The sequence below is a fragment of the Paralichthys olivaceus genome, chromosome 4 (assembly GCF_024713975.1).
Source record: "Paralichthys olivaceus isolate ysfri-2021 chromosome 4, ASM2471397v2, whole genome shotgun sequence".
NCBI lineage: Eukaryota > Metazoa > Chordata > Actinopteri > Pleuronectiformes > Paralichthyidae > Paralichthys > Paralichthys olivaceus.
This window is the reverse complement of record NC_091096.1, coordinates 2507501-2534433: the sequence shown is the minus strand read 5'-3', so window position 1 is coordinate 2534433 and position 26933 is coordinate 2507501. Positions and strand designations below refer to the sequence as shown.

At 44.3% G+C, this 26933-nt stretch overlaps 1 protein-coding gene across 1 annotated transcript in view; it reads left to right on the top strand.

Moving 5' to 3' along the window:
• fras1 (Fraser extracellular matrix complex subunit 1) overlaps positions 1 to 26933 on the top strand; it is a 168106-nt gene that overhangs the window by 99574 nt on the left and 41599 nt on the right. The window contains exons 19-28 of the mRNA XM_069523336.1: positions 214 to 360; positions 6361 to 6516; positions 8468 to 8614; positions 9195 to 9341; positions 11210 to 11350; positions 11883 to 12023; positions 12276 to 12416; positions 14286 to 14586; positions 17340 to 17424; positions 21079 to 21405. Of these exons, the coding sequence (XP_069379437.1) occupies positions 214 to 360; positions 6361 to 6516; positions 8468 to 8614; positions 9195 to 9341; positions 11210 to 11350; positions 11883 to 12023; positions 12276 to 12416; positions 14286 to 14586; positions 17340 to 17424; positions 21079 to 21405 (1733 nt within the window). The remainder of the gene's footprint in view (positions 1 to 213; positions 361 to 6360; positions 6517 to 8467; positions 8615 to 9194; positions 9342 to 11209; positions 11351 to 11882; positions 12024 to 12275; positions 12417 to 14285; positions 14587 to 17339; positions 17425 to 21078; positions 21406 to 26933) is intronic.

Sequence of the window (26933 nt, the reverse complement as noted above, 5' to 3'; positions counted from 1 at the left end):
TCTCCTCTAGTTGAGATGCAGCAGCATCAATTATCTCAGTTTTTATCATTTCATTGGTGTTGTTTGGCTTTGAGTTTGAGGCCTGACAGTCCAGTTTAACTCTGGTGTGCGTCCTCCTCACGTGTTGCGGCCCCTGGGTTGAGTCACGGTCGCTATTGAAATGTTTTTTTTTTTTTTGCCTGATTTCTGACCCTGTTGTTCCGCCCCCTGCAGCGTGCCACCCGTCCTGCCAGTCCTGCTCCGGCCCCTCCCAGGCCGACTGCACCTCCTGTCCCCCGCTGGCCTCCCTGCAGAGCGGCTACTGCAGGACGAGCTGCCAGGACGGGCATTTCCTCAACGCTGCCACTGGAGAGTGCCTCAGTAAGTCTGTGTGTGTGTGTGTGTGTGTGTGTGTGTGTCTGTTTGGGTGCGAGGATGGTGTCATGCACATTTGTATGCCATTTGCACAAAGCCTCCATCAAACATGCTGCCATGAGTGCTTTTATTTATATCTTGAGTCACCGCAGTGGGAAAAGAAGCAGCGGGCTCAGTGCCTGGTGTTGCCCACCAAGCTTTTCACAGACAAATACTGTGTGTGTCCTTCGCATTATTCATAAGAACCATGTTTCTGAAATTGATGTTCCTAGATTGATATGATTTACTTAAAAGCACCACGATCTGTCTCCCCTGAAGTGCTGGAACTCACATTATCTGCTGAGGTGCAAGATGAAATAAAAACTATAGTTTCAGGTTTTGTTCTCCATAACAAAGAAGTTAGAGACGTTTCACTTTCTGAATAATTACACAACTCCCAGCTGCACCACATCTTTGGTTGTTGGTGCAATCAGACCAGTTGGAACCTGACGTCTGCAAATCAAGAATATGGCATCCATCTTGTGTCCGACCCTGATAATGTTCCTTAGATATTTTTCTCAAGGCTGAAGCGAAACAAAACAAACACGATTTCATTTATCAAACAAACAACATGAACACAAACTGCATTCAAAGTACAACGAGGTAGAAACGAGTCAAGGTTGTCGTGTAGCTAGTCAGAAGAAATAACTGTAGGTTTGCAGTTCAAGGTCGTTTTTACTTTGCAGAGCATTTTAGCCTGAAACCAAATAATCCTAGAAAACTTTTTAGGGTTGTTGTGGCTCTAAAAGTTTCAAAAACAAGGAAGCAAAGTGAATTTTCTGCAGCTGTTTAATATCTAAACACTAAACAAAATGTGTGATTTCTTCAAAATTCAACAACTTATGTCTATAACATGAAGTATAAGAAGTAAATTCATTTCCTGGCTCCTTCTTCTCCACAATAAAAAGTTTTTTCCCCCCATAAAACAACTTCACTTTCTAGAGGAGCTCGACATGAAATATCCACAGAGATGGAGAGGAGCTCTTTTTAGATCTTTGCTAATAAGCCCCATCAGAAAGACGAGGCGTCACACCTCCTGCCATGTTTCTCCTGCACATGAGAAGTTTGACGGGCCTTGGCTGCAAAAGTAACAGACGGAAGATGAATAGAAAAGTAAAGAAGTAACTGTTTAAATATCTCATTCAGGATTATTTTTAAACCTTAATATGAAGATTTAATAATTAGTGACTCTTGAATTATTGAAGTCATAAGGCAGCTCCCACAGTTGTGTTTCCTCTCACTGGATAATGAAGGTAGTTTCTACCTGTCGAGACCTCTGGCTGTAGATTAAACGCAGGCATGTTTACGTGGTGGGAAGCCACAGCAGGAGGAGGGAGGAGGAGGAGGAGGAGGAGGAGGAGGAGGAGGAGGAGGAGGAGGAGGAGGTAAACAGAGTCTGAGGGAAAAAATAGATGCATTGACTTTTAATTACGGTTTTTGATGACGTGCACTGTTTGAATCTGCGAGCGGATTTCACACACACACACACACATGTTGACACACACGTGTGCAGGTGCGCGCTCCTCGCTCGTGCACACGCAAGTAAATTCCAAATGGGTCAAGCTCAGCCAGACTCTAGTTAATAAAAGATGCCTTGTGGCACTTCTGGGCCACAGAAACACCGGGGTCATCATTTCTGCACTGCCAGACATGCACACATGCACGAAAATACACAGACGTGTAAGCAAAACTCCCTGGAGAACACAAACTCTCACTCTTTTTATTCTTGCTTTATTCTTCTCTCTCTCTCTCTCTCATACACACAGCCCTCGATTTCATCTGTCCACTTCTTACACAACTTGTCACGTGACGAGGCCTTCACTCTCCATCATGAGCCGGGACCAGAGCAGCCGTCAGATGTCTCACTACGAGTTGTCCCCTCTTATCCTCTCCCTGTCCGTCCTCCTCCTCCTCCGACTCTCGCTCTGCCTCCTCCTGCCGCTGTCACTCGATTCAGCTCAGTCGTGTTCTGTGTTTGATGAATTCCAGGAGAGGGATCATCTGTCTGCTGCTGATTTGTTTTCAAAGTGTGAACAACAATCAGACGTGTTTTACTGCAAAAGAAGATTAAAATAAACTGACAACGAAATTTACAACTTGCAATCACGTCCTAGCAAACAACACAATGTTGTTTTCTCGTAATTTCATTGCACAGGGAGCGTGAGATGTGGGTCTGTGTGAGGATCGAGTGTCAGCGGCGGCGGCAGCGTCACAGATTTGAACTTTCCTGCCAAGCTTGTTTGTTTGATGTAAAGAAAATCAAGTTCTGGGCAGATGATGAGGAGACGTTGAGCTCTGAGAGCAAGAGTTTCTGAGGCGCTTCAACCAAAAGAGATTACTCCATGTCATGATTGTGCCAGAACGACATATGAAGCTCAAAATAGACCTGAAGGCCTCATATCAGGAATCACCATAGAAACAAGGCATAACTGCAAAGACACAGGATCAACTTTTATTTCTTGTCTCTGCTTCTTCAACGGAGAAGAATAAAAAAAACCTAGATTCTGAAGAACAATATGAATTTCGAACCATCTTATCTTTTTGTCTTTTGTTGCTCTTTGATTGCATGTGAGGCCTTGTTTAATATTGACACTGGTAGATCCAGAATACTTGTCTTTCATCTGCCCTGCGGACTTTTCTTTCAACGCGATCATATAATAGGAGAAAATTAACGCAATAAAATGCGGTCGTGTGAAAATTCCACTTTTTTGTGTCTGCTGGCTGTGAAGAGCAGAAAGTCAATGGAGACTTTTTAAACTGTTTGTTTTAACAAAAGCACTTTAATAGAGTTAATATGCAAAAGATAGGAGCACATTGCATTTACCATTATTATTGTTCCTTTTTCTCGCATGAGGATTCAGACTCTTTGTGCTGCGACTCTTAAGGTTATTGTGAGCTGCACGACATAAAAAGTCTTTTTTCATGTAAAGTGCACACAGAAGTTATGGACTTTTCTTGTCCCTTGCTTGTGCAGTAGGATTTTCTCAATCAAACCTCTATTCACACACATCCTGCTCCTGTTCAGCATGAATTCAATCCTTTGTTTGAGTGACACGTGGAGCTAAGTTAGAATAATGTGCCAGAAGGGAAAAAAAAAGTGTCTCCCAGCCGATCCTTATCCTATTTCTGACATCTGAAGCGAGAGCAGAACTTTTTTTTTTTTCGAGCCAAACGTTGACTCAGAGCTGAGCTTGAAGAGAAAAGTAGGACTTCTTTAATAGCTGCATCTGTAAATCCCTTCTTTGTTCGGGCGACATGTCTAGACAGGGTGAAGTCAGCGTCAGAGGACCACACGGCTCCTCTGTCTGCGGCGCTTTGTCTTTCCCATGCCTGTAACTTCAGATAAAGATGATGCCCTACTTTTTTTTTCCCCTAAAATATAAAACGTTAAAGACGCTCTTTATGCAGGAAAACAGCCTGATGCAGGTCAATGTCTGGTATAAACGTGTTCCGCAGGAGCAAACGCTCATCCATCCTGCATGCCGTGCATTTATAACTCCAGCGTAGCTTTTTTATGTGCCTCAAAAATGGTAACTACACCATAAAGAGGGACTCTGAGGGCTCAAATCAATACCATTTTGGTTTTATATTCGGTTTCAGTCTGCACAGTCAATAACGCCTGACGCCTGAGTTATCGCATCTCTGCTGTGGAGCCATTTGTTTCTCTCCCGGAGCTGGATCGCCCGCAGAGTGTTGGCAGGAGGAATGCTGATGCGTGTTTTGTGGTAAAGTGATGTGGAGCGAAAGGTGTGGATGTGACAGGAAGTTCTTTTCTTCTCCTTCTTCTGCTCCTCTGATATCGGATCTGCATCGGAGGGAGCGAGTGACTCACCTGAGGCAGGCGCCGTGTTCTTCAGACTGTGGAGTTTAAGTTCCGGAAGCGTTTTTTTTTCAGAGGAGAAGCTGCTCAGGAAGGTTTTCACTGTGTGAATTAAATGTCAGAAATATAACATTCACTCAATTAAATGTCCCGACAGGAACATCTGCTGTGTTTCACCACTGCTGCGTTACCATTGGTTCTCTGAGTGAATCTACATTAGATAAATGATCTCTATGATTTTTCTTTATTTAACCAAAGTAGTGTCACAGCAGGTTTATAGCACCTGAACAGATGTGACCTACGTAATTCTACCATATATACCCAGTGTTGTAAAAGTAAATTAGATTTAACATATGGTAATATTTACTTACTCCTCCAAATGAATACTGCAGCTTGGTTTGAAAACATTAAAAATTAAAAACTGCAATTTTACTTAAACTTAACTTCTAAACTTTTTCAGACTTTCCATAAGTATGTACTTTCATGTTTTTCAAGACTCAAGACTCTTAACATGCAAGGACAAATGGAGAGAAAGCACAGAGTGTGAATAGAACAACGTAACCATGGTGAAGAAACAGATAAATATATCACACTTGTGTTTACAGAGGACTGAGATATAAAACTCAGCCACTCTTTTTATGTCCGATAAGAAGAAACGACGACAGTGGAACTGTTTTGCTTCAGTTTTAAAATCATGTAGAGCAAAAGAAAAGGACGAAAAAAAAATGATTGAAATGATTAATTCCTCTAAAGAACCGTCAGAGACGATAAACGCCAGCACTTGAATTTTTAAAAATATTAAAATGTCTATGTGCTTAAAAAAAAAAACCCAGACAGACGATCACCTGTTACATTTTCAGATTAAATCCAAATCTTGTTTTCGCCCTGTAATCCCTCCGCTGTTCTCTCGTTCGTAATCCTACGTACAGAACGAGAAGTGCTTTCACAGTCCTAACGCTCCTCTTCCGTCCGACACCCGCACGTGAGCCGCCCTCTCTCTCCGTTCTCCTCGCCCGGGCCGACACGCAGCTCTTCACCTGCAGATGTTTATCTCAGCGCCCACATCAGAGCCAGAGACACAAAGCCAGATCCCGTCAGATAAAACCCAGCAGAGGTGTTCGTTATTATTCTCATCTCTGCTCCGTCTGGGCGACCCCGCCGCCTGAGGACAGGGGGAGGTTGAGGAATGCGTCGGAGAGAAAATGAACCAGACCGACACCGTGTTTTCGTCTCCTCTCTCAACTCGTAGACTGAATTTCTTTTCCAATTATCCCTCCCACAGAAGAGCAATTAGCCGGGTTTGATTAGAGCACGTTAGGACCAGACGTCCTCATTAAAGTCGTACCTTTCTCGTCAATAATCGTCTTCACCTGTTCTGCTTTGAAGGAGAATCCCAGGAGCTTCAATCCCTTCAAACGTTTAGAAGAAGTAAAACTCGAGATGATGAAGCTTTAATTCAAGTGGCGAGGGCGGTTTTAAAGTCTGATAACTTTTAAAAGGGATCAGAAACAAGCAGCGTGTTGTCGTGTGGTGTGGCAGAGAGCGGGTCGGGCACCAAACATCTGGTTGGTGGTTCGATCCCCAGCTGTCTATGATGCTAGCTCATCATATTGAAGACAGCGAAAATAAAAAATCCTGGATTACACCCGTTCAATCACGTCCACAGATCAGAGACCGTAGATGGACAATATGACGGCTGTTTCAAAGTGAAGCCAAAGTGTATATAAGTTATATATCCCTGCCTCCTCCATGTTAGTGGACGGGACACGGGTCAAACTAAAAATACTTAATTTTATGTTTTGTGTGTTCATGTTTCTGGGGTCAGTACTGATCACTCATACTCATCACAGACGTAAATGGCAGCGTTCGTATCTCAGATATTTTCGTTTCTGAATATCGAGAGAAAGTGGAAACTCGTCGTCCATATATTTATTGACAGTCTGTCCCACGGGTCGTATCCTCCACATCATTTCGTTAAATGTCTTCAGTCCTGTGTCTTTCTACTAATCCTGCTGACAGACAGCAGTGAGATCAAATCCTCCATGGCGACTGTAACGTGATGTTTTTATCTGTGTCCTCTGTAATATATGAATTCTGAGCCTCTCTCTCCCTGTGTGTGTGTGTGTGTGTGTGTGTCCTTCCTGCAGAGTGTAGCTCAGACTGCCAGCGCTGCACAGCCGACCTGCAGACGGGCATCGGCAGCGTGTGTCTGTGGTGCAAAGAGACGAGGACCTGGCTGCTGGGCGATCACTGCACCTCGCACTGTCCGCGGGGCCACTACGGCTGGCATGGAGCCTGCATGAGTAAGAAACTTCTTCTGCCTTCATACTAAACTTGAAAAAGGTCGGAGGTCAGAGGTCGGGCAGGAGAAGACCTGAAGGTCAAAAGTAAAATCTCACCAGTTCGAAGATCTTTTAAAGTTTTTTAAAGTTATCCTCGAGTGACCTGATGACATCAAGAAGAAGCAAAGCTGAATTTAAACGGGGGGGGATTACTTTCTAATTCTAATTCTCTTGTTTAAAAAAGTAGGTGTGTAAATGAACAATACTTTAGTCCTAGCTCCTGTTGATCCTCTGCTAAATCTGCTTCTTTCACCAATAAAAGACAAAATCCTTTAATCTGCGTCTCAACTAAGAGTCTTAAACTTGTCTCACTCAACATGAAACCGCTGGTGCCAACCTCCGTTCACATGATCTCAGGCTGCAGAGCAACTTAAGAGAGCAACTTTCAGGAACTCCGTGATTTTTATTATCGAACACCAAATCCTCACATGTCCTCCCGGCTCACCGTCAGTGTTTTGAAGCTCAGACATGAATTGTGATTCAAAGATTCAAACACAACTTTGTTTTGCCGGAAGAGATTTTGGGATTCATGGGATTTACTGTGTCACGGGAAGCTGGTACCAATGTATGAAGTGTTATTGTGGGAGAACAAACGGAAACAAAGGTAGTGGAAATGTTTTCTGTCCATCATCGGGTTACGACGATCTTACACCACCGTCATCATCCTCTGATTCTCGTAATCATCATTCTTAATATAATCAGTCTGACTAGCTTCCCTTTCCGCATCAACATCCTCATCATCCTCGATTTCATCATCATCATAATTTTCCTTCTCGTTTAAAATCTTTTCTCTCTTTCACATCCATCCACTCGTGTCTTCATCCTTAAATCCTCCCAGTCGTCCTCCACGTCTTCCCTAATCATTCAAATCCACTTCATCCTCCTTTTCTTTCTCATCAGTCCTCATCATCCTCAATCAATCATTCGTTTTTTATCGTCCCGATCATCAGCGTAATCATCCGCCTCTTCATCAAACTCAGAGAGTGAACATGAAGCTTCAGGCTGTAAGACGCTAAAACCTCACAACACGTAACATCTGCTCGCGTCCGCTCTAACGTATTTGTCTTCATGCATCGCTGTGATTAAATACAACCGTGTTACGTCTTTGACATCTTTTGGTGAAACCTCACTGCTCCCGATGCCGATTCAGAGCTGACGATGCAGTTTTTGCTGAATCAGGGATTTTTCCAGCCACAGTCTTCTGGTGTAGAAGTTGATTACGTAAAACTCTGGAGTCGGGTGGTGGTGGTGGTGGAGGAGGAGGAGGAGGAGTGTGAGCGCGGAGCATTGATGAGGCCCTTGATGCTGATGAGTGCGACTCATGAATATGTATTTTTAAACCGGAGTGTGTGGCTTTCATCACGATTTTTCACACTTCTTTTTTAATCAACGACTCAATATTTCAGCAGCTTTCAAGTTTCAGGATTTTCACAGTGGGGTCAGTGTAAAACCGCATGGCTGATTTCCCACTGTACGAACTGTACTGCAAGTTTAATACAGTGTTTCCTTGTACTGTACTTTGACTCATGGTGGTTTTATTAAGTCCAATCATAGACTGTATATGAAGAGATCCTGTTTGAGATCCCGCTGATTCACACGCTCGACCAATCACGACTCAGTTAATAAAATCAGACTTGAACGCAACAGAAACAAACGTCAGTGTGAAAAGAATCGAAACCGTCTTTGAGAAATATTTCTTGAACTTGTACTTTGGTTTTTCCGTATCCCATCCACTAACATGGAGGAGGTGGAGGTTCGTAACCTATGCTGCAGCCGGCCACCAGGAGGCGATCGACTCACTTCTGCTTCATGTTTACAATAATGCTACATTAATCGCATGTTTAAGCTAAATTATTCAATTACTTATTTTTTTGTTACGTTATTTACCGTTGTTATTTCTTTTTTTTCCCAGGATGCCATTCGTCATGTGAGGCCTGTAGTGGGGCGGGGCCTCTCGCCTGTACTTCCTGCCACGGCAACAGCGTTTTGCTGGCGTCGGGCCTCTGTGCTCCCAGATGTCCCCTTGGTTACTATGACAACGGTCACAGGATCTGTCAGGGTGAGTGTGGAACCAGTCGTTGTTCAGCGATCGACGCCAGCTCATTGACGAACTCTGTTCGAAAGTGAAATTGCTGCAAAACTCTCTTTATTGTTCGTGCTTCCGTTGCCTCGAAAGTTTAAAACAATGGTTGTGACGGTTTCATTCTGTCACCTGACATTTAAATAGTTTCACTCAACTTTTGCAGCTTGAACTAGCAACTAAAATCAACTCGGACGATGCTAACCTCTGCTGAAGCTGCTAAAAACTTCTAAAAAATATCAGCTGCTCATGAATCCTTACGTTTCTTCAATCCAATCCATAAAAATCAACGTGAACACGTTGAGTAATTTTGAGATAAATCACGTTAACGAGCAGGTGAACAAGCAGGATCTAATCAACTCGTCCTAACTGTATATTACATTAAATCTGTAGCCTGAAGAGCTGGTTCATAACTTTTAACACTAATGAGAAGAGTTTTAATGTTATTTACACCAACATCCAATCAGTTCTTGTTCCTTAACATCCTGTCCGCGCTCTCCTCTCCCCTCTGACCTCGCGTCCACCCTGACCTCGCTGTCCACCTGCTTGTCTCCTGCAGCCTGCGACAGCCAGTGCCAGACGTGCGACATGGCCGGAGTCTGCACGTCCTGCCGCGACCCGGCCAAGGTGCTGCTGTTCGGAGAGTGCCAGTACGACAGCTGCGCCCATCAGTACTACCTCAACGCCACGACCCGCGCCTGCAGAGGTACGTACGCCGCCAACTTCCACCCCGACACACACACTGCAGCGGCACGGGGGGGAGGGGGGGCAGCACATTAACACTGAGGATATGTAGTCTGTCTTTTATGATATCCGTAAATTACTCTCCAGCCATATTGCATGTACTGCAGCGTGCTACTCTGCGTTTATGGGGTCCATCGATCATGTAATAAACTGTGGGACCAGATATGCAAATCCTCAATATTTTGTGTGTGCTTTAGCTCAACGTTGAGCCTCAGAGGATCCATGTCCTGAATGAAACACTTGTCTTTTCCTCACAGAACTGTGTCCTTGTATCTAATCACCCATTAACCAGCTCAGACTTCTTCCTGTCAGGCTGAGTCTGACTCCGTGTTTCTGCAAACGCACAAATAAGACGTGTGAAATTACGTGTTCCTCCGCCAAGGAGGTTTTCGTCTGTGTTTGTTTGTGAAGCAGGATTAAACATAAACCTACGTTGGCCGAGATGTCTCACAAAAGCGTATCAAGAGGAAACAAAAACGTAGAATCCACAACATGAACATGAAGCGGCACGTTCATCAGCGTCGTAGCTTTAATATTCACCCTGTGGTATTTGCATTTCGTTAATAAGGCGACTCTGGGTGGAGGTGTGAGCTCCGCCGAGTCACATTCAATTTAACGTCTTCACCTTCTTTGTAAAGAGCCTTGAGATAATGTTTAATATGATTTGACGCTGCACAAATAACATTGAATTGAATTGAGGTGGAACCACCGCCTCCCATGTCTGTTATGGGATTAGCAGCTGAGCTAACTGCTAGCGGCTAGATTCACAGTTTGATTCCCTGCGAGGCGGTTTGCATCGAGTCCCGTCTCGACAGGTGGTTTTAGCACCATCCAGCTCGTCGAGGCAGTTTTTAAAAAAAATTTTTATCCCCCAGCCGCCACCTGCGTAATCCATTGAACCCTGCGTGAACTCACACGTTAGAGAACAGCACCGCTCTCTGAAAACTAAAAGGGCTTTGAGGAACCTCTGGGAGTTTCCAGCTCCCAGACCACAGAGGGAACTTTTCAAAGTTCCCTGAGAGAATCTCTTAGAAAACCATCAGCACTCCTGCCAGCAGCCTGCATGCATTTTGGTTTATTGATCATTTCATCCTGATGAGGAACCTCTGGGCCTCCTCCGGATCCTCAGTGAACCCTGTGGAAGTTTCTACTCTGCCCGTTTCTCCACATTCGTCTGCTTCTTACTTAACCACGGTCACAGAGGAGATCGACAGGCAGCAGGTACAGATGTGAACTTTAAGATGAGGTTGAATGTGTTCGACTCGATCTAAATCAAAATAAAGAAGAATCAGAAAAGTCAATAACTCGTAGATCGGTTCACAAACTCATTCATTTCATATTGTTCGTCGTGTTTCTCAGATAATGTGCAACAGAGTCTCTGATCCACGACGTCTACTTTTGTCAATCTGGGTTTCCATCATGGCTGCGTGTCATGATCTCATGGGAAGCATCAAAGCTCATATGTGACATTATTACTAATAAGTAGATTCCCTGGTTGAACTTCTCGGCCTCCGCTGGTAAATCAATCATCGGTCGTTTGTAAAAAATCTGTGTCCCACAGCACAAACACACACAGTTTCATTTGTTCTAATTGTGTTCAGTCATCTTGCCAATATTAATGGAGCATTGCACAAACACAACAGATGTGAAAAGAGAGAAAGAAAAAAATGGGTTTAAAATAAATCCCCTGCTGAAAAAGTCTTTATTAATCTCTCTCTCTCTTTTCCGCTCTCACCTTCTTCTAATCCCAACGTCCCTGCACACACCTCCTCCTCCTCCCTCCCTCCCTCCCTCCCTCCCTCCCTCTCTCTCTCTCTCTCGTGCTTCCAGAGTGCGACTGGAGCTGTAACGCCTGTAGAGGCCCTCTGAGGACGGACTGCCTGCAGTGCATGGAAGGATACGTGTTGCAGGATGGAGTGTGCACCCAGGGGTGCTCCCCCGGCTCCTACCGGGATGGAGACAGATGCCTCGGTCAGTGCAACAAAGAATATCGTGTGCGGCCGGTGCTGATGTATCTTCAGCTGGGATGTTTTTCACTTTCATATTTGTACATTAGTGACCAGCGGATGTTTCCAGATGAAATATATTTAATCATTTCTTCCTTATTAAAACTGTTAATCAGCAGAAACCAACAAAGTTCGTTGAGAGACCATTTTACAAGTATTAGCTCTGATGCTGTTTCCACGAAGGCTCAGACTTTTAACTGTTCAGGAGACGCTCAGTGGTCGGACACATTATGTTTTCAGGTTGTCTGTCTGTCCGTCGTGCTCTTGTGAACACGATATCTCAACAACGCTGTGAGAGAGTCCGTTCAAATTTGGCACAAATGTTCACTTAGACTCACCGATGAACCGATTAGATTTGGGTGGTCGGAGATCAACGGCACGATATCTCAAGTCCGACTTCATCATTTTTTTTTTGTACTTTCCAAACTAATCAATTACACTTCAAAGTGCTTTACAGCTGATTGACATTGTGTGTGCACGTGCGTGTGCGTCGGCAGGTTGTGATGAGCACTGTGTGCAGTGTCGAGGTCCCGGACAGTGTCAGCAGTGTCGTCCTCCCTACGCCACCCTGCAGGGTCAGTGTGTCCTCGAATGCGGCAGAAACTACTTCCTGGACGCCTCCACTCAGTTCTGCAAACGTGAGACTTTACACTCAAATAATTGTTTCAGTGTTTGTTCATTGAATCTGCAACATGATTTTATAAATATGGCATCTGTGCAGAACCACATCAGTTTAGTTTTAATGTTGAGAAATTAAATAAATCAATCAAGATTATAGGCAGGAGCGTTATCGTGAGTGAAAGTATGAAAAGTTTAGTAAACTCCAGCGGAGATAAAAAATAATCATTTGGACATTTTGTTCTAACTTTCCGTCTGACGCTCTTCACCAGCTTGTTCATCTGACTGCGCTCTGTGTGACGGGGTCGGACGCTGCCGAGCTTGTCGGGACCAAACCTTCCTCATAGAAGGATACTGCGCCCCGGACTGTGGTCACGGTTACTACGCCGACCAGAAGACCAGGACCTGCCAGGGTAATAACACGGTGAAATATGGTCGGCAACCTGAAGCGCCAGATGTTTGTTACTCGCAACCATCTGCGGCTGAGATGGAAAAAAAATGGGGCAGGAACAACTTTAAAAAACAAACATGTGGCAGGTGATTGGATGAAACATCTGTGTGTCGTCTATCAAGAAGAAAGTCAGGAGAAGAACGAGAGCGAGTTTTCCTCTGAGAAAAGACTTTGGTTTCCTCTTTGAATGAATAAACACACACATCTACTGTTAATGGTCCGTCCTCCCGCAGTCGATCGGTCCTCCCCACTCAGTGATTCTGTGAACAAGAACAAAGTTGTTGATCCTTGACTCAACACTTATCGAGTCAATACTGATGTTTCTGGCTTTTAAAGCTGCTCTGAGCTCAGCAGCATTTTGTATCTGCTGAGAGGTTTTTATTCACATTTACAAAAAGAGTTCAGTGCAGTGTTATTTATACTTTCATTCGTACAGTTTGATAGAGTATTACCCTAAAAGTAGATCTGTGCTGTAACAACAAGGAGAATATTCAGTGTTCAGATGAAGGGGTGATGCAATATGAGGGAAATGGCGTATATATAAATATATATATATATATATCTGTTTGTTTACACCGCATTACTCCGGCGTCGGCCCAAAAAATCTCAAATCTCGTTGACACCTTCGTCTGTGTCTTCCGCTGGATGACTCCTCTTTCTCATCCTGTGATATCATCCTGTTTTCCACCTGTCACACATTCACAGGAGTGTCTGAAGCGACTGAATCGAATGTTTGTGTTCTGCGATGTCGCTGCAGATCATTTCAAGTTCTTTGTACTTTTTAACTGTTAAAAACACAAAGTGTCTCACCTGAGGAGTTTCCCGCAGAGTTCTTGTACTCGTACTTTTTTGCTTTTGTGTTCGTTGGATGTGAACCTGCGGGCGGAGACGCCCGAGGCCGTCAGGACGCCTCGCTGTGGTTGTGAGATGATTTATGGAATGTGAGAAAAATATTATCACGCTGGCCTTTGCGATTAATGATTTTCTTCTTGTGGAATTATGAACATTTTTCAGCCTCCAGGATTCAAGTAATCCACAAGTTAATCAAGCGAAATAGCCTGAAAACAAATGGCTTTGTTTCCGCCGCCAGCCAACGTGAGAAAAAGTTGAGAAACGAGTGGTTTGAATTATCCAGTTATTGTCGCCTGAGTGTGATTATATGGACAAAAGTAAAGTTTCGGAGTTAATTACGGCGCCTGTTGGCATCATTAGAGGAGATAGAGTGTAATGAGATTACAACGTGGCCCCTCAGACGAGTTGATCTTTAAAAAGTTCCTCAACAAAGTCAGCTCCAATTAAAGCAACTTCTGAAAATGCCACGTCAAGAACGAGACGCCTCGCTCCTATTACACCAGGTCTCACACTCACACACACACACACACACACACACACACACACACACACACACGTCGTCTCCCTGTCACACGCTTGTGGTCTGGTCCTGCTGTAATCTTAATTAGAGACGTAGAAAAAATTAATTAGTCATTAGCTCAAAGTTCCTCGTTGTGTTTTGACAGTTTGTTTAATCATTATTAAAAATAACTTGTTTTTCACATATTATCTAAAACTGTTTTCTTTTGTAAACTTCTGAACTTCTGGGTTTCTGGGTCTGTGCTTGAAGTTTAGTTCAACTTTCATTTCTTCACATTGAATATTGAAAAATGTCACTTTGTCTGATGTCGATGTTAACGAAGAAGACGTGCGTCTTTCAAAAGTAAAAGTTTCGGGTCGTGAACTTATTTCACCTGGACTTTTCAAGTTCAGTTCAATGTAATGTAAATCTATAGATTCTCATTGTTCCTCATCTATTGTGTGCCCCTCCCCATCTCAGCCAACGCCCACCCACCCGCCCTCCAGGTCAACGGTTCCCTGCTGGTTCCTGTCGGCAGTTTTTCCCCGCTGTCCCCCACGCTGCTCAAAGTGAAGGACCCCGACAGCCCCTCGGAGCGGCTGATCTTCCAGCTCGTCCAGAGCCCGAACAACGGGCGTCTGGTTCTGTTCGGAGAGGGCGGAGGAGAAGGGAGGGGGGGCCGAGGGAGGGCCGGCCAGGAGCTGACCGAAGAAAACACCTTCACCTGGGAGGAGCTGAGAAGTGGACGGGTCCGCTTCAGACATCAGAAAGACAAATCCAGGTCAGTGGTTCGAATCTGCTCATTCCTCCACTTTACCAACACTGAAGTATTTTTCTCTATCCAGTTTATACCCGACACTTAAACTGCAGCTGGTATTAAAATTAATTTCTCATTTTATGGCCATTGTTGTGACACAATATTTACCTTCTCCAGTATATTAAAGTTGACATCAATTACGTCTCCCTCCCCTTCACCCACGAGTGTCGTGACATTTCATTTTAATGCCGCTCCAGTTATTGTCTGAGTCGCCCGCCGCCTCTTTGATTTACGCCGCTTCCTGGCTGGAAAGTTCATTTCCATTAACCCACATGTAGATTGGAGATACATTACGTTTACACGTTTTTTTTTGTTGATGTGGCCGTCTTTGCATATTTCTGCATTTTCAGCGTGTGACCTCGGAGGATAAATATAGGAGGAATAAATGCAGCCTCTTTAAAGCTCAGTTCTCCGCAGTACAGCTGTTCTGTTTTGGGTTCGAGCCCAGCGTCCGTTCGGCCAATCAGAAATGTCATTTTAAAACCATTACTCAATCCTGACTTCAGCTGGTCCGGCCTACAATGGCCTCATGCCAGTGAATTAGCAGAATATGGTCCTCTGCCCAGTTTTGAGCCATTAGATTGATGGAGACAGTAAAACATAAAACCCCAAATAGGATTAAATCTGCATATTACAGCCATATTTTTTAAATTATGTGGAGTGGGGGATAATGCCGACAAACACGCAGCCAAAAACAAAAAGCTCTCGGGTTTGATTGCCTCAAGAGTCGATGTTTCCAACGCGAGGATAAAAAAAAAAAAAAAAGTGTCTCAACGCAGCAAAATCATCGTTTACGAGCTCACACTGCAGATCGTTGTGGATAAAAGAGATCGTGAGATGTTGAACGTCACTCAGTTCATTCTTCAGGAGAAAGAAAATCTTTATTCATTAATGCCTCTGCAGAACACGACATGTTTCAAGGTGCAGATACAAACTGTATTTTTACGTTTGAAAGGACATATACCTCAGCATTGAAGTATTTATACTAACGCAGATCAAACACTTTAGTCAAGGCTGCATTCAAATCTTCATCTTTAATGAATACAACAAATATACCAGTCACTTTTATAATATGTGCATAAAAAGAGATTTAGAAGCACTGTGGCTTTTTTTCTTCCTGCAGAAATACGTCCCTTATGTTATTTTAATAAGCCGTCCAATACATCTTTAATGAGCCGTAATTATTCCACCCATAACAACTGCTGTAAAGCTGTGACAAATTTCACTTTAGACGCCAGCAATTCTAATTCAGAAAGCCTTTAATTATCGGTGAACAGCTCTGTGAGAGTGTGAGGGGTGAACTTTAAAGAGAACCGGCTCAAGATGTCTCGAAACCCATCTACCCCGAGTCACCTCGTGTGTCTTGGGCAGTGGTTCAGGTCACATATATATATATATATATTATAAAATAAATATTCTGCTCGTATCCCAGTTTTAAGATTTTAATTTGTGTCGGAACTTCAAAAGGTTAAAATACTTACATCAATATTCTCATATTAAGACAAGTGAATAAGACGCTGCCTCGTAAACAGTATCATAGAATAAGGATTCATGGATTTTCTGATTTTTTTATGCATTATAAAGACATTTATTTGTCTTAATCACATTACTACTCGATCTGATACACGTAAAAAACATCATATGTCCCTGATCCGTCTCCTCTGTCCTTGATATAACTGCGTCTTCTGTCTCTATAAAATTTGACTAGTGAGACTAGTTGTCGTTCTGTCTCATTAAAGCAACAAGAGGCAAAATGTTTTTTTACCACCTTCATCACCTCCTCATTCTGGACCAGAGGACGGACGACCCTGATTTACATGTCGCCGGGAAAACAAAGACAGATTGCAATTAAATCTGTGATCTCGTCAACAGAGACGATTTTACAGCGAGCGAATGAAAAGCGAGACGCGATGAAGTGAAGCGTAAACGAACCCTGGCTCCGATCCCAGGATTTAAAAGAACTGAAACAGATGGATAACAAATTAATGTTGAAAGACAAAGACACTAAATAAAGTTGGAGGACATGACGGCTCCCGAAAGTGAAGCTAGAGTGTCTTCCTTGCCCCCTGGTGGCTGGTTGAAGAATAGATCATAAACCCCCCCGGCACCTCCTCCATGCTAGTGAGCGGGACATGGTCATTAAAGTTTATAAAGTAGAACTGAGAGGGATGAGTTGGACGGGTTTACTTTCTCTACGAGACATAAACAGACAACAGGCAGATACAAAAACAAAATGACGACATAAACTAAAACTAAACTTTTAAAAAGTTCATTTAAAAGACTGGAACATTAATTAACACTAATTAATAACTAAGCCTGCTCAGTCACTGGGTCTTCAGCCGCACTTGGCCGCGTCCCAACTCCAACCCTGCTGGGAATTGTGGGTAAAAAGCCTTTAATAATGCTGAGGCGACACGGTGAGCTGAGGTTTGTGATGACGAGTGTGTACATGTGTGTGTGTGTCACTGTCACTCAGCACTGATGTGATTAAGCCTAATGACTACACACACTGTCGGCCTCACAGGACTCGTTTTCCCAGAAACCCACAGGGCTGCCTCGAGGCTGTTTCTCCGGGCCGTAGTCATTCAGAGTGAAACCAGGGAAGAAAGAAAGTGAACTTTGACCTCATGGATTCAAGGTTGTTTTCTGATGTTCAGCTTTGACTCCTTCCTTCCTTCCTTCCTTTCTTCCTTCCTTTCTTTCTTTCTTTGCTGCAGGACTGGTGAGTTCAGCCTGCGTGTCGCCGACCCTCAGCTGTTCTCTCAACCAGAAACAGTCCAAGTTCAAGTCGTGTCAATGCAGGTAAGTTTGGTATCAGTGTCAGAAACACTTTTTTGATTTATCCATCAAAAATAATATATATACAGACGAGGAATTATTATAACTAGAGGATTAAATAAAAATGAGTAAATGTAAATACAACAGTTATGTGTTTATTCCACAATGTCACGATTCCCTCACTTCAACGACGGTAGAACAAACATCTAATGCTTTGTAAATACAAATGATTCATAATTAACAGAAATTAATAAATAAATACACATTCACAGCTTTGATATTAAAACACACCACACATAGTCAATATATTATGTTCTGCAGGTTTTACAGTGACATCACTTATTAATATATTTCTATGTAGCTGCTGTACGTCCGTTCTTAGAACGATCTAGTTATATTATAATCTTTTCTATAAGTGAAAATAAATTCTCCCCGTGTTTTAAAGTTGAAACCTTCGACACACAGCCTGGCACATATTGAATATTTAATACGATATATATCATAAAACACAAGCTTCTATAATAAGACGTTTTCTTGTCTGCGCCTGGTGACAGACTTTGATAGATTTGAGACATTTTCCACTCAGGTAATTCCATTTTTATTTGAATTTGTTCCGCACATTTTCAGGTTTGGTGTCATCATCAACCATCTGTCAGTCTCCTCTGTTTATCTCTGTCACACACACACACACACACACACACACACACACACACACACACACACACTCACACATCATCACATTTCAGCGAGGGAGCATTTCCTCTCCTCCCTCATTATCATTCATATTCGTGCAGGATTCACGGCCTGCCGTCGGGCCGCTGTGCGTCGCTCGTGGCGCCCTTCGGTGGGGACGAGGTCTCGTCTCACAGAGGAATACAGATCAGCTGGGATGACGCAGCAAAAAGTGGAACTCTGTAAACAATGAGCTGTCAGATTTAAGAAGTGACAGAAAACACACAGTATGTTTCTGTATGTCGTGAAACACAGATTCAAGTTCTCCACTGTATTTCCTTTCTGTGCCTCAACACTGGCGCCCTCCAGTGGCTGGAGGCGTTTACGGTTTTTTGGGTGGTCGGTCCCATTTGTGTTCCCTCGTGAACACGAAATCTCAAAAACGCCTCGAGTGACTTAGTTGAAATTGAATCCAAACGTTCAGTTGGACTCCGGGATAAACTGATTAGATTTTGGTGTTCAAAAATTACAGTTCAGAATCACCGCGACCTCACGGAACACGAACGCTTCGGGGGGAAAGTTTCTTCATATTTTGTAAAACTGTTGTTCACTTTTTTTTTTCTTTTCTGGCCTCGGGTTCAGATGAGCAGGAGCAGAACACTCTGTTTTCTGACAGTTTGACACGGAAACATGAACAGGCACTTGCAGGTGAACGACATTTTTACAATCCACGAGGCTTGGAGTCAGACGAGGTTGAAATTGACTTGGGAAATGCTGCCACTCCGCCTGTCGTGCCTCTGAATTCCATCCAGCCCCGAACACAGCAGGAAAACAAAATAAAGAGCCAGGGAAAAAAAAAAAAAAAAAAAGCTTCTCTTAACTTTGTGAACTCCTGCGGAGCCTCAAGTGTGTGTGACGGCAACTCACCTCACCTCTCCCTCACCTGTGAGCTGAGGATCGAAGGGCAGCCCCCCCACCTCGGTGCCTCAGCGTGTGTGTTTGTTTTCCTCTGCCTCGGGGGTGGGGGAGTGGGGGGGGAGATTTTGCTTGTTCCCTTTACTGGGCCAGCGTGTCGTAGCAGGATTTAAAGGCAGCACACACACACACACACCCACTTTCCGCCCACAGCAATGCATCCAGAAGCTTTTGTTTCCCTCCCACGAACTGCAGCAGTGGCAACACAGGATTTAGGCACTCGAGGGCCCAGGAGCCTGTCGCTGAGAGATAATTCCTCCGACGCCGAAAAATGTTGTCACCCACCGGCCCCCCAACAGAAACACAAAGGGCAAGAGGCTGCGGATAAGGACATGCTCCTTTTGTTGTGTTTAAGCTTCGGTTCGAGTCCCTCAGCAGCAGCAGCGTCACCCAGAGGTGATGTCTCTCAGCGTGACTCTCAGCGTGGTTCTCTGTGGTACCAGCTTGTTTCACGTGGTCCCACTTTGAGGCTGCTGCTGTTAACGGCAGCAACATGGAGCTCGGTCTGCGGCGCCGAGGGCAAACCGAGCCGAGCCGAGCCCTTCATCGAGGGGAGGAGCCCGCGGAGACGCGTGTTTCTGTACCCGAGCTCCCGCCACTGCCAAGCTGAGCCGCCAACAAATGTTTTGGGGACGACACATATTGAAATGATCTGCATCAGTGGCTTTTTTATGGAGCCTCCAACTTCTTCTATGTTTTCTTTGTTTTCTTTGTCGGATATTCAAATACACACACACAAGATCCAAAGTATGAATTCATTTCAAAAACTGGAAGAGCAGACAAAAACTAAAACACCACTACACAACTTCTTAACCTTAAAGGGATAGTTCACCACAAAATGTAAAATTCAGTCATTATCCACTCTTATAATTAGACTCATTAGTATATTATTCTCACCACTATGCTCTGATGGAGGGTCGGGTGAAGTGCTTGAGTCCACAAAACAATTTTGGAGTTTCAGGGGTGAACATGATTGCAGCCAAATCCAATAGAAATTACATTTACACCAGGTTTTTAGCCTAAATGTCCTCCGATGTCCTCTGATGTCCTCTGATGTCCTCCTCCTAGTCGCTTCAATCCTCACAAGCTCTCGTCAGCACTAACTTCCCACTCCTCTCCCTGAGCGTCTGTTCTCTGTAACTCTGCTGAGTGGGTTCGATCTCCTGCGAGAAGAACCGACTGAGAGTCACAGCTTCGACTGAATCAGCTCCAGACAGTTGAGGAGTGAAGCTGAACTGTCGATCAGTTCAAAAAACACTGAGAGGTTTTTAACCACCAGAGTTTATCTCCAGTGTTCTGCAGGAAACTTTCAAAATATGAACGAGAGAATTCAGTCACCACGTGTGGCTGCAGGGGGCGCTGTTCACAGTGTTGCTCTAAATAAATATATTCTTCCTGCCCGGACCTGATAACACTATCTGGCTCTTTAGCTGCTACATGTGTCACTTCCTCCACCGGCTCAACGTTTTCTCTCCGCACTCTGGTGTCGAGCGAGTAAATGAAAATCCCTTCAGTTTTATGTGGAAGTGATTCCGTCAGAGAGAGCCGCTGTGATTCTCATTTGATTTGGTTATAATTGCAAAAAATGTCCCTCCATGGATTTTAATCCAAGTCTGAGAATCTCAGAGACGAGAGGAGCAGCCATGTTGTTTCTTACACATATCCACAGAACGAGCGTGAAGTTCCACCTCTGCTCCCGACGAGAGGCCTCCCTCTCTCTGTGTGTGAGCGAGTAGAAACTTTCCCTTCAGCTCCCGTTAATGAGGCTCCGTGTTTAACCTTCATCTTCTCATCTCCTCGGTGGCGGGACACCACGGCCTCCCCCCGCCCCCTCTCCCCTCCCCCCGCCCCCCTTCTGTGCTCCCCGCCACCCTTGAAAAGTTTTTTTTACAGTTTTCAACACTTTAAATTTTAGATCAAGGATCAATCTCTGTGTTGAAAATATTGAATTTTTACTCTAAAGTTGTGGATTGTTCCAATTTTTCCCTGAATAAAACGATCCTCTCCTCGTTTTCCTCTGTTTGTTTCCAGCCTCCCAGGGTCACAACTCTCGCTCCGTTACCCGTGAAGGGCCGCGGCGCCGCGGCGACCATCACCAAGTCGGTCCTGCAGCTGGACGACCCCGACAATCCAGCCGACGTTCTGATCATGGTGCTCGAACCGCCCCGCCACGGCCAGCTGACCCGTCTCCACGGTGACCGGGCCCTCAGCCGATTTAAGCTGGAGGAGCTGGCGCGGGAACAGATCCAGTACGTCCACGACGGCTCGGAGGAGTGGGCGGAGGATTGGGCGGTGCTGCAGGTCAACGACGGCCACAGCTACAGGAATATTCTCCTGCAAGTGCACATCAATCAGAAGGTAGGACGGGCAGAGGGGGATGATGGGAGATTGACGCTTCAGGCCCATGATTGATATTGATGTCGTGAATTTTTGCTTTTAAAATTCTGAACTGATCCTTTATCTTATCTGAATGAATACTGACACACTTGTTTTTTCATGCAGACTCTAAACCATAGACTATAAATAAAGACGGAGGACAGGACAGCTCCCCCAAAGTGAATCCAAAGCATAGTGATCGCCCCCTGGTGGCTGGCTTCAATTTAGGTCATAAACTTGTGAAAATAAAATCAAGGACTTTAGTTAAAGTACGTGTTAAATAAAAGCTCCTCAGAGATGGTTTCTGCCATGTTCAGTAGTTCTTATCACAAAATGGATTCTAGTAGATGGATTAGAAGATGAAGTGGAGACTCGTCGTCCATCTTTATTCACAGTCTAGGACTTAGACCTGGTTTAGTTCAGCGTCTGTAAACAACTATTGCCTTTCTACAAGAACGGTCGAAACCTCCACAAAGGTGCATAAGACAAGACACTGACTTTGAGCTGCACACATCGAAAGGTGTTTCAGAAGAAATATACTTTTAGATTTAAAGACGTGTTTTAAAGACTCTAATGAGTTAAGTTTGGAGTCGTCCTGCTGCTCAGTTCAAACATTTCTGGGCGTTTTCTGGACGTTACGCAGCCGAGCTGAATCATCGTGTTCGAACCTCAAAGCTCCAGAGGCTCTTCACTGACAGACATTTAGAATCCAGATAAAATGTACTGCTCACCCATCCACACAGAAAACACACAGGCCACATATTTCTGCAGTACTTTGTGTTTTGCGCATGCAGGGTTCAGTATCACTTCAGTTGATTTAAAAGTTTGTGAAAAGATATATAGGTATGACATTTCATAAATGAAAACCATTCTGCATATTTATTATTGTTTGATTTGTTTAGAAAGATTCTCGAGTTCGCCGATCAAGTTGTCAGATTCAAGGTAACTGCAGCTGCAACGTTCAATATTCAAAGTCGTTGTTAATCTGAACGAGTTGTAAGAGGTGGAAATTATTAGGTGCTGCACATTTGATTTGTTTTTTTTTTATTCCCTAATGTGCTTTTGAAACCTTTCTGACATCCAGTGTGTTTGGATCCTTTAATTGCCTGATGTCGAGCGTTCGCGCTGCTTCAACTTGACGTGTCCACGTCGTCTGTTGCCTTTGTCCCCGTTTGTTTAACCACAGTTTAGAGAGAGAGAGAGAGAGAGAGAGAGAGAGAGGGTCTGCAGCAGTTATCGTTTCACTGTCATCGCTCCTGACGAGAGTTTTATGACAAGGACGCAATTATCTGGCAGCAAGTGCATTCCAGCCTGACCGGTGGGGGGGGGCAGTGTTTGGGATGAGAGAAAATTTGTCAGTTACGCTGCCATGAACACACACACACACACACACACACACACACACACACACACACACACACTCTGAGGAATAGAATGGGAGACAAGGCAGGACCCTTGTTCCAGTTGTGAAGATGTCTAGACACACAGAAGCATGTGTGTGTGTGTCTGGTTGTGTGTGTGTGTGTGTGTGTGTGTGTGTGTGTGTGTGTGTGTGTGTGTGTGTGTGTGTGTGTGTGTGTGTGTGTGTGTGTGTGTGTGTGTGTGTGTGTGTGTGTGTGTGTGCACGCTGACCTAGCTTTGACTTTGACAGTAGTGACAAATTCATGAAGTAAGAACATCTTCAAACTTCTGTTTGTGAGTTAAAACCAAGGTTAAGTTAAGTTTTTTCAGGTTTGAGTGAGAATGTGGGTCGGAGATGTCAGACGATGAGGTCATGAAATGCTGGAATGCACTTTGTCAATGAGGATATAGAAATAGTATAGAAATATACATATAGAAATACGTGGATGTGTGTGTGTGTGTGTGTCCTGCAGGAATCAGTCTTCACCGTTCTGTCTCAAGTTTTCATGAGCAAATTACAAACAACTAGAAATATCAAGTCAGTTGATTATACATACAGACACACAAGAACACACACACATGTATACATATATATAAACTGGTATATATACTGGTATAAGGTAGAATGTCCTGATGCAGCACTCTGCCGTTAGTTAGAAAGAGCAGGATGGACAGAATGATGGAAAGCAAAGAGAAGACCCCTGATTTATATCCAGAGCTTGTGGACACGTTGCTGCATCGTTGTTTATCGCTCTGTCCTCCTTGTTGCCTCTCTGCAGGTAGATCGACGTAGAATTAAAAGTCAAGCTTCAAACTTGAGAATTCATTGAGACTATTTACTCTTTCAACCGACACATCTTTGCTTTTTAGCAGCTCAGGAAACATTTGCAGTCGCTTTAGATCCAAAATTAACAGCGAGACAGAGAAAAGAGAGGAAAGTTATTATGGCTACTTCTTAAAAAAAAAAAGAAAAGTAGACAGCGCAGGTTTGAATCCAGACTGGACCGTCTCGTACATGTTCAGCTTCGACAGGCAGTTCAATAACAGTCTGTGTCATGTTTTCCAAAACTGTGGGGATTGTTAGAAGCAGCGATGTGAAACCACAACGTTTCAGACCAGATTTCAAATCTTGACAGGACAAAATAAAACTCTCTCCTCTGACTGAACAGCAAATGATGGAGGGATATAAGAGAGACAGACCCACAGATGTTCATACATTTAAATATATGTTGCACTGAATAATAAATTAGATGATGCTGAACCTCTCAAATCGAGTATCCAAACGTTTTTAATCCAGTAGCTGCAGACTCTGTTAAACTGTGAATTCACTTTCCTCCGGCATATTTCATCACGGTGCAGCTGCGTTGGCAAACACGGACCCGCTGTGTCCAGTTTACCGACGCAAACCTGCAGCACTCCTGGATATTTAGGTTCAGATTGAAGTGAGGAGCTCCTGCCGCGGCGTGGCCCTGCCAGTGTGCCGGGTCTAATGTAGTGTAGCTTCAACGCCGCAGGCATCCAGCTGAGAGATCTACAGACAGCAAACACGCACATCTCCAAACTGTGAGGAGAGCGGGGCAAGGAAAGAGAGCAGAATATGAAAAGTAAAGAACTGACTCTTGACCTTAACGAACCAAAGTCAAGGAGTTCTTAGTTTAGAGAGTTTGGCTGTTTCTTCTTCCCGAACGCTCCGTCCAGGCGGCGGCGGCGGCGGTGGCGGCGGCTCTGCAGGGACAATAGACTTCCTGAAAGTTGGATTAGTGAGCTCAAAGGCCGGAGACCGATCAGGCTCGTAATGACCCTCTGATGGATGTACTTTCTTTCTCTCAGCCGAGCCCGAGCCGCGACCGGAGCCGGAGCTCGGCTGAATTAAAAGCCGGACCTTTGACTTTCAATTACTGACTCCAGGAGGAAACTCTGAAACCTCCTCGTCTGTGTTCTTCAGCAGAATTATAAATCTTTTCTGATCTTCTTCTGCTGATTCCTCGTCTTCATCGTTGCTGGATTATAATTGTTCATCTCAGCCTTTTCTTTAAAATCATAGCTTGCTCTGATTTGTTGTTTCAAAGCCGACGCCTCCTCGCCCGACCGCCGCCATGTTTGTTCGATGCAGGTTTTATTGAGATTAAATTAAAATACGTTGCAGGTAAATATTCAGTCTCCTTCCTGTAACTTTGACAAATCCATCAGCTCGTCCTGCTCCCTCCATCTCCGTGCAGGGGGAGCAGGGAGATATGAGAGACTAAATTCTCATTGCCACACTTGCGGCGTCACTTTCCCGGTCGCCAGCTCGCCGATGTTTTATGGACGACACAGACTCCATCTTGGCGAAGTCATTTATCTCTGTTTTCGTGGGCGGCAGCCAAACTCTGTCTCCATCCAGCATCTAGTCCCCGAGCCTGCTGACTCAAAGCTCTGTGAACTTCTACAATTACACACTTTTCATGTATTTGCTCTCAGAATTACTGTGACGGAGAATAATGACTATTTCTGGATCATAGGTTGATGACTCCAGTTTGAGTTTGTTTTATTCCCCTCGTGTTTCTCTCCGCCAACGTTTCTCTTCCTCTCTGTAACTGTAAAAACAAACTGAATCCCGTTTTATCTAAAATAACATCAAGAGGATTATTTTCCCCACAGGTCAAGAGCAAAGATATTCTGCAGCCGCGCTTCATTTTCTGTGAACCTGTTTGAAGGAGATCAGCCTGTGTGTCTAATGTGGGAACACAAATCTCATTAGATCTGCGTTTATATCCAAGTTAAAAAAAAAAAAAAAAAGTTCTTAAATGTGTGTGCGGCTGCAGGATAATGAACGAGGGGAAGTTAGAAGTCGTCAGAAATCAGGAGTATTTGCAAACTTGTGTGAAAAGATCAGTCGTCCCTCTTTTATTTTGAAGAGAGTGCTGAGTGTCCTTCAGCGACCTTCATCTTTTGTATCATCTCCCCGATGATGTGGTCGTCTGGTTTAAAAACCCGACACGCTGACTTGTGTGTTTTCTCCTCCTCGACAATCTGCGTCATGTGCACAAACTCTGACCCACACACCAGAGCTCGCACGGTCGTGTAATGTGTGTATGTTGCTGTACAGACGTGTATGTCTGACTCTGCGGACGTGAAGTGACCGTCGACTGTGTGTCTCAGGTCACCGAGTTAGAAAACGATTCAATTCGATTTTAAAATAATGTATTCGTCCCATTAAAGGGCAGTTTGAGGAGAGAGCAAACAGAAGTGCTCAGATAATTCAACCCACACACGTTAAAAAATACATAACTTAATACTGACGAATCTACAAACACGCCAAGAAACAACACAAAATACAAATGTGTCGGTTTAGATTCTCTTTGTCGAGTTTTCTCTTTCTCTAAAATGACTCCGTCTCACAGCTTCACCATCGCTGCATCCTGAGTTCAGAGCAGCTTTGTTTTGTGGATGCTGAAGAAGTGCTCACTGGTTGTTTAGTCAGCGAGGTGACCCCGTCAGTAACCGGTCTCCCTGACAGCCAGCCTCTGCCCTGCTGACATGTCCTCGAGCTGATGATTCCATTGACTCATCCAGCGGCTCTGTGGGTTGTCTCTCTCTGCGGCTCCTCCTGCCCTATCGCTCGTCGTGACGGAGCGAGGGGGGGCGAGCCGGTCTTCTGTGGATCAATGCAGCGTCTCAAAAATAAGTCTGATTCCAGAGTGGAACTCAGACAGAGAAACTTGAGATTGATGGTGTTGCGATGCATGACGTCTGATCGGTTGAGCATCGCCGCTGTGTGACGGAGCTTCGGGGGCTTCGGGCTCCTGGGACTCACGAACCTGAGGGTACAGCAGATGTGACAGCTCCTCTGACGTCAGGCTGCAGAACAATCAGACCCGGCTTCTGTCGGTGACAGCTCACATGGGATTCCTCTGTTCGAGTTTTCAAGCTTCGATTCGGTTTTTCAATATTTGATTTGATCCAAATATCTGGAATCTGCATAGGTTCTCTTGGAATCAGGGTTTCAGAGGTCAAAGGTCACAAAGCAAGTTTTTACTCTTTTGAATGAAACATCTCAGGAACACTGAGAGCTAATTTATTCACATTTGGTAGAAGTGTTGAGTTGAACTCACAGATCGACTGGTTAG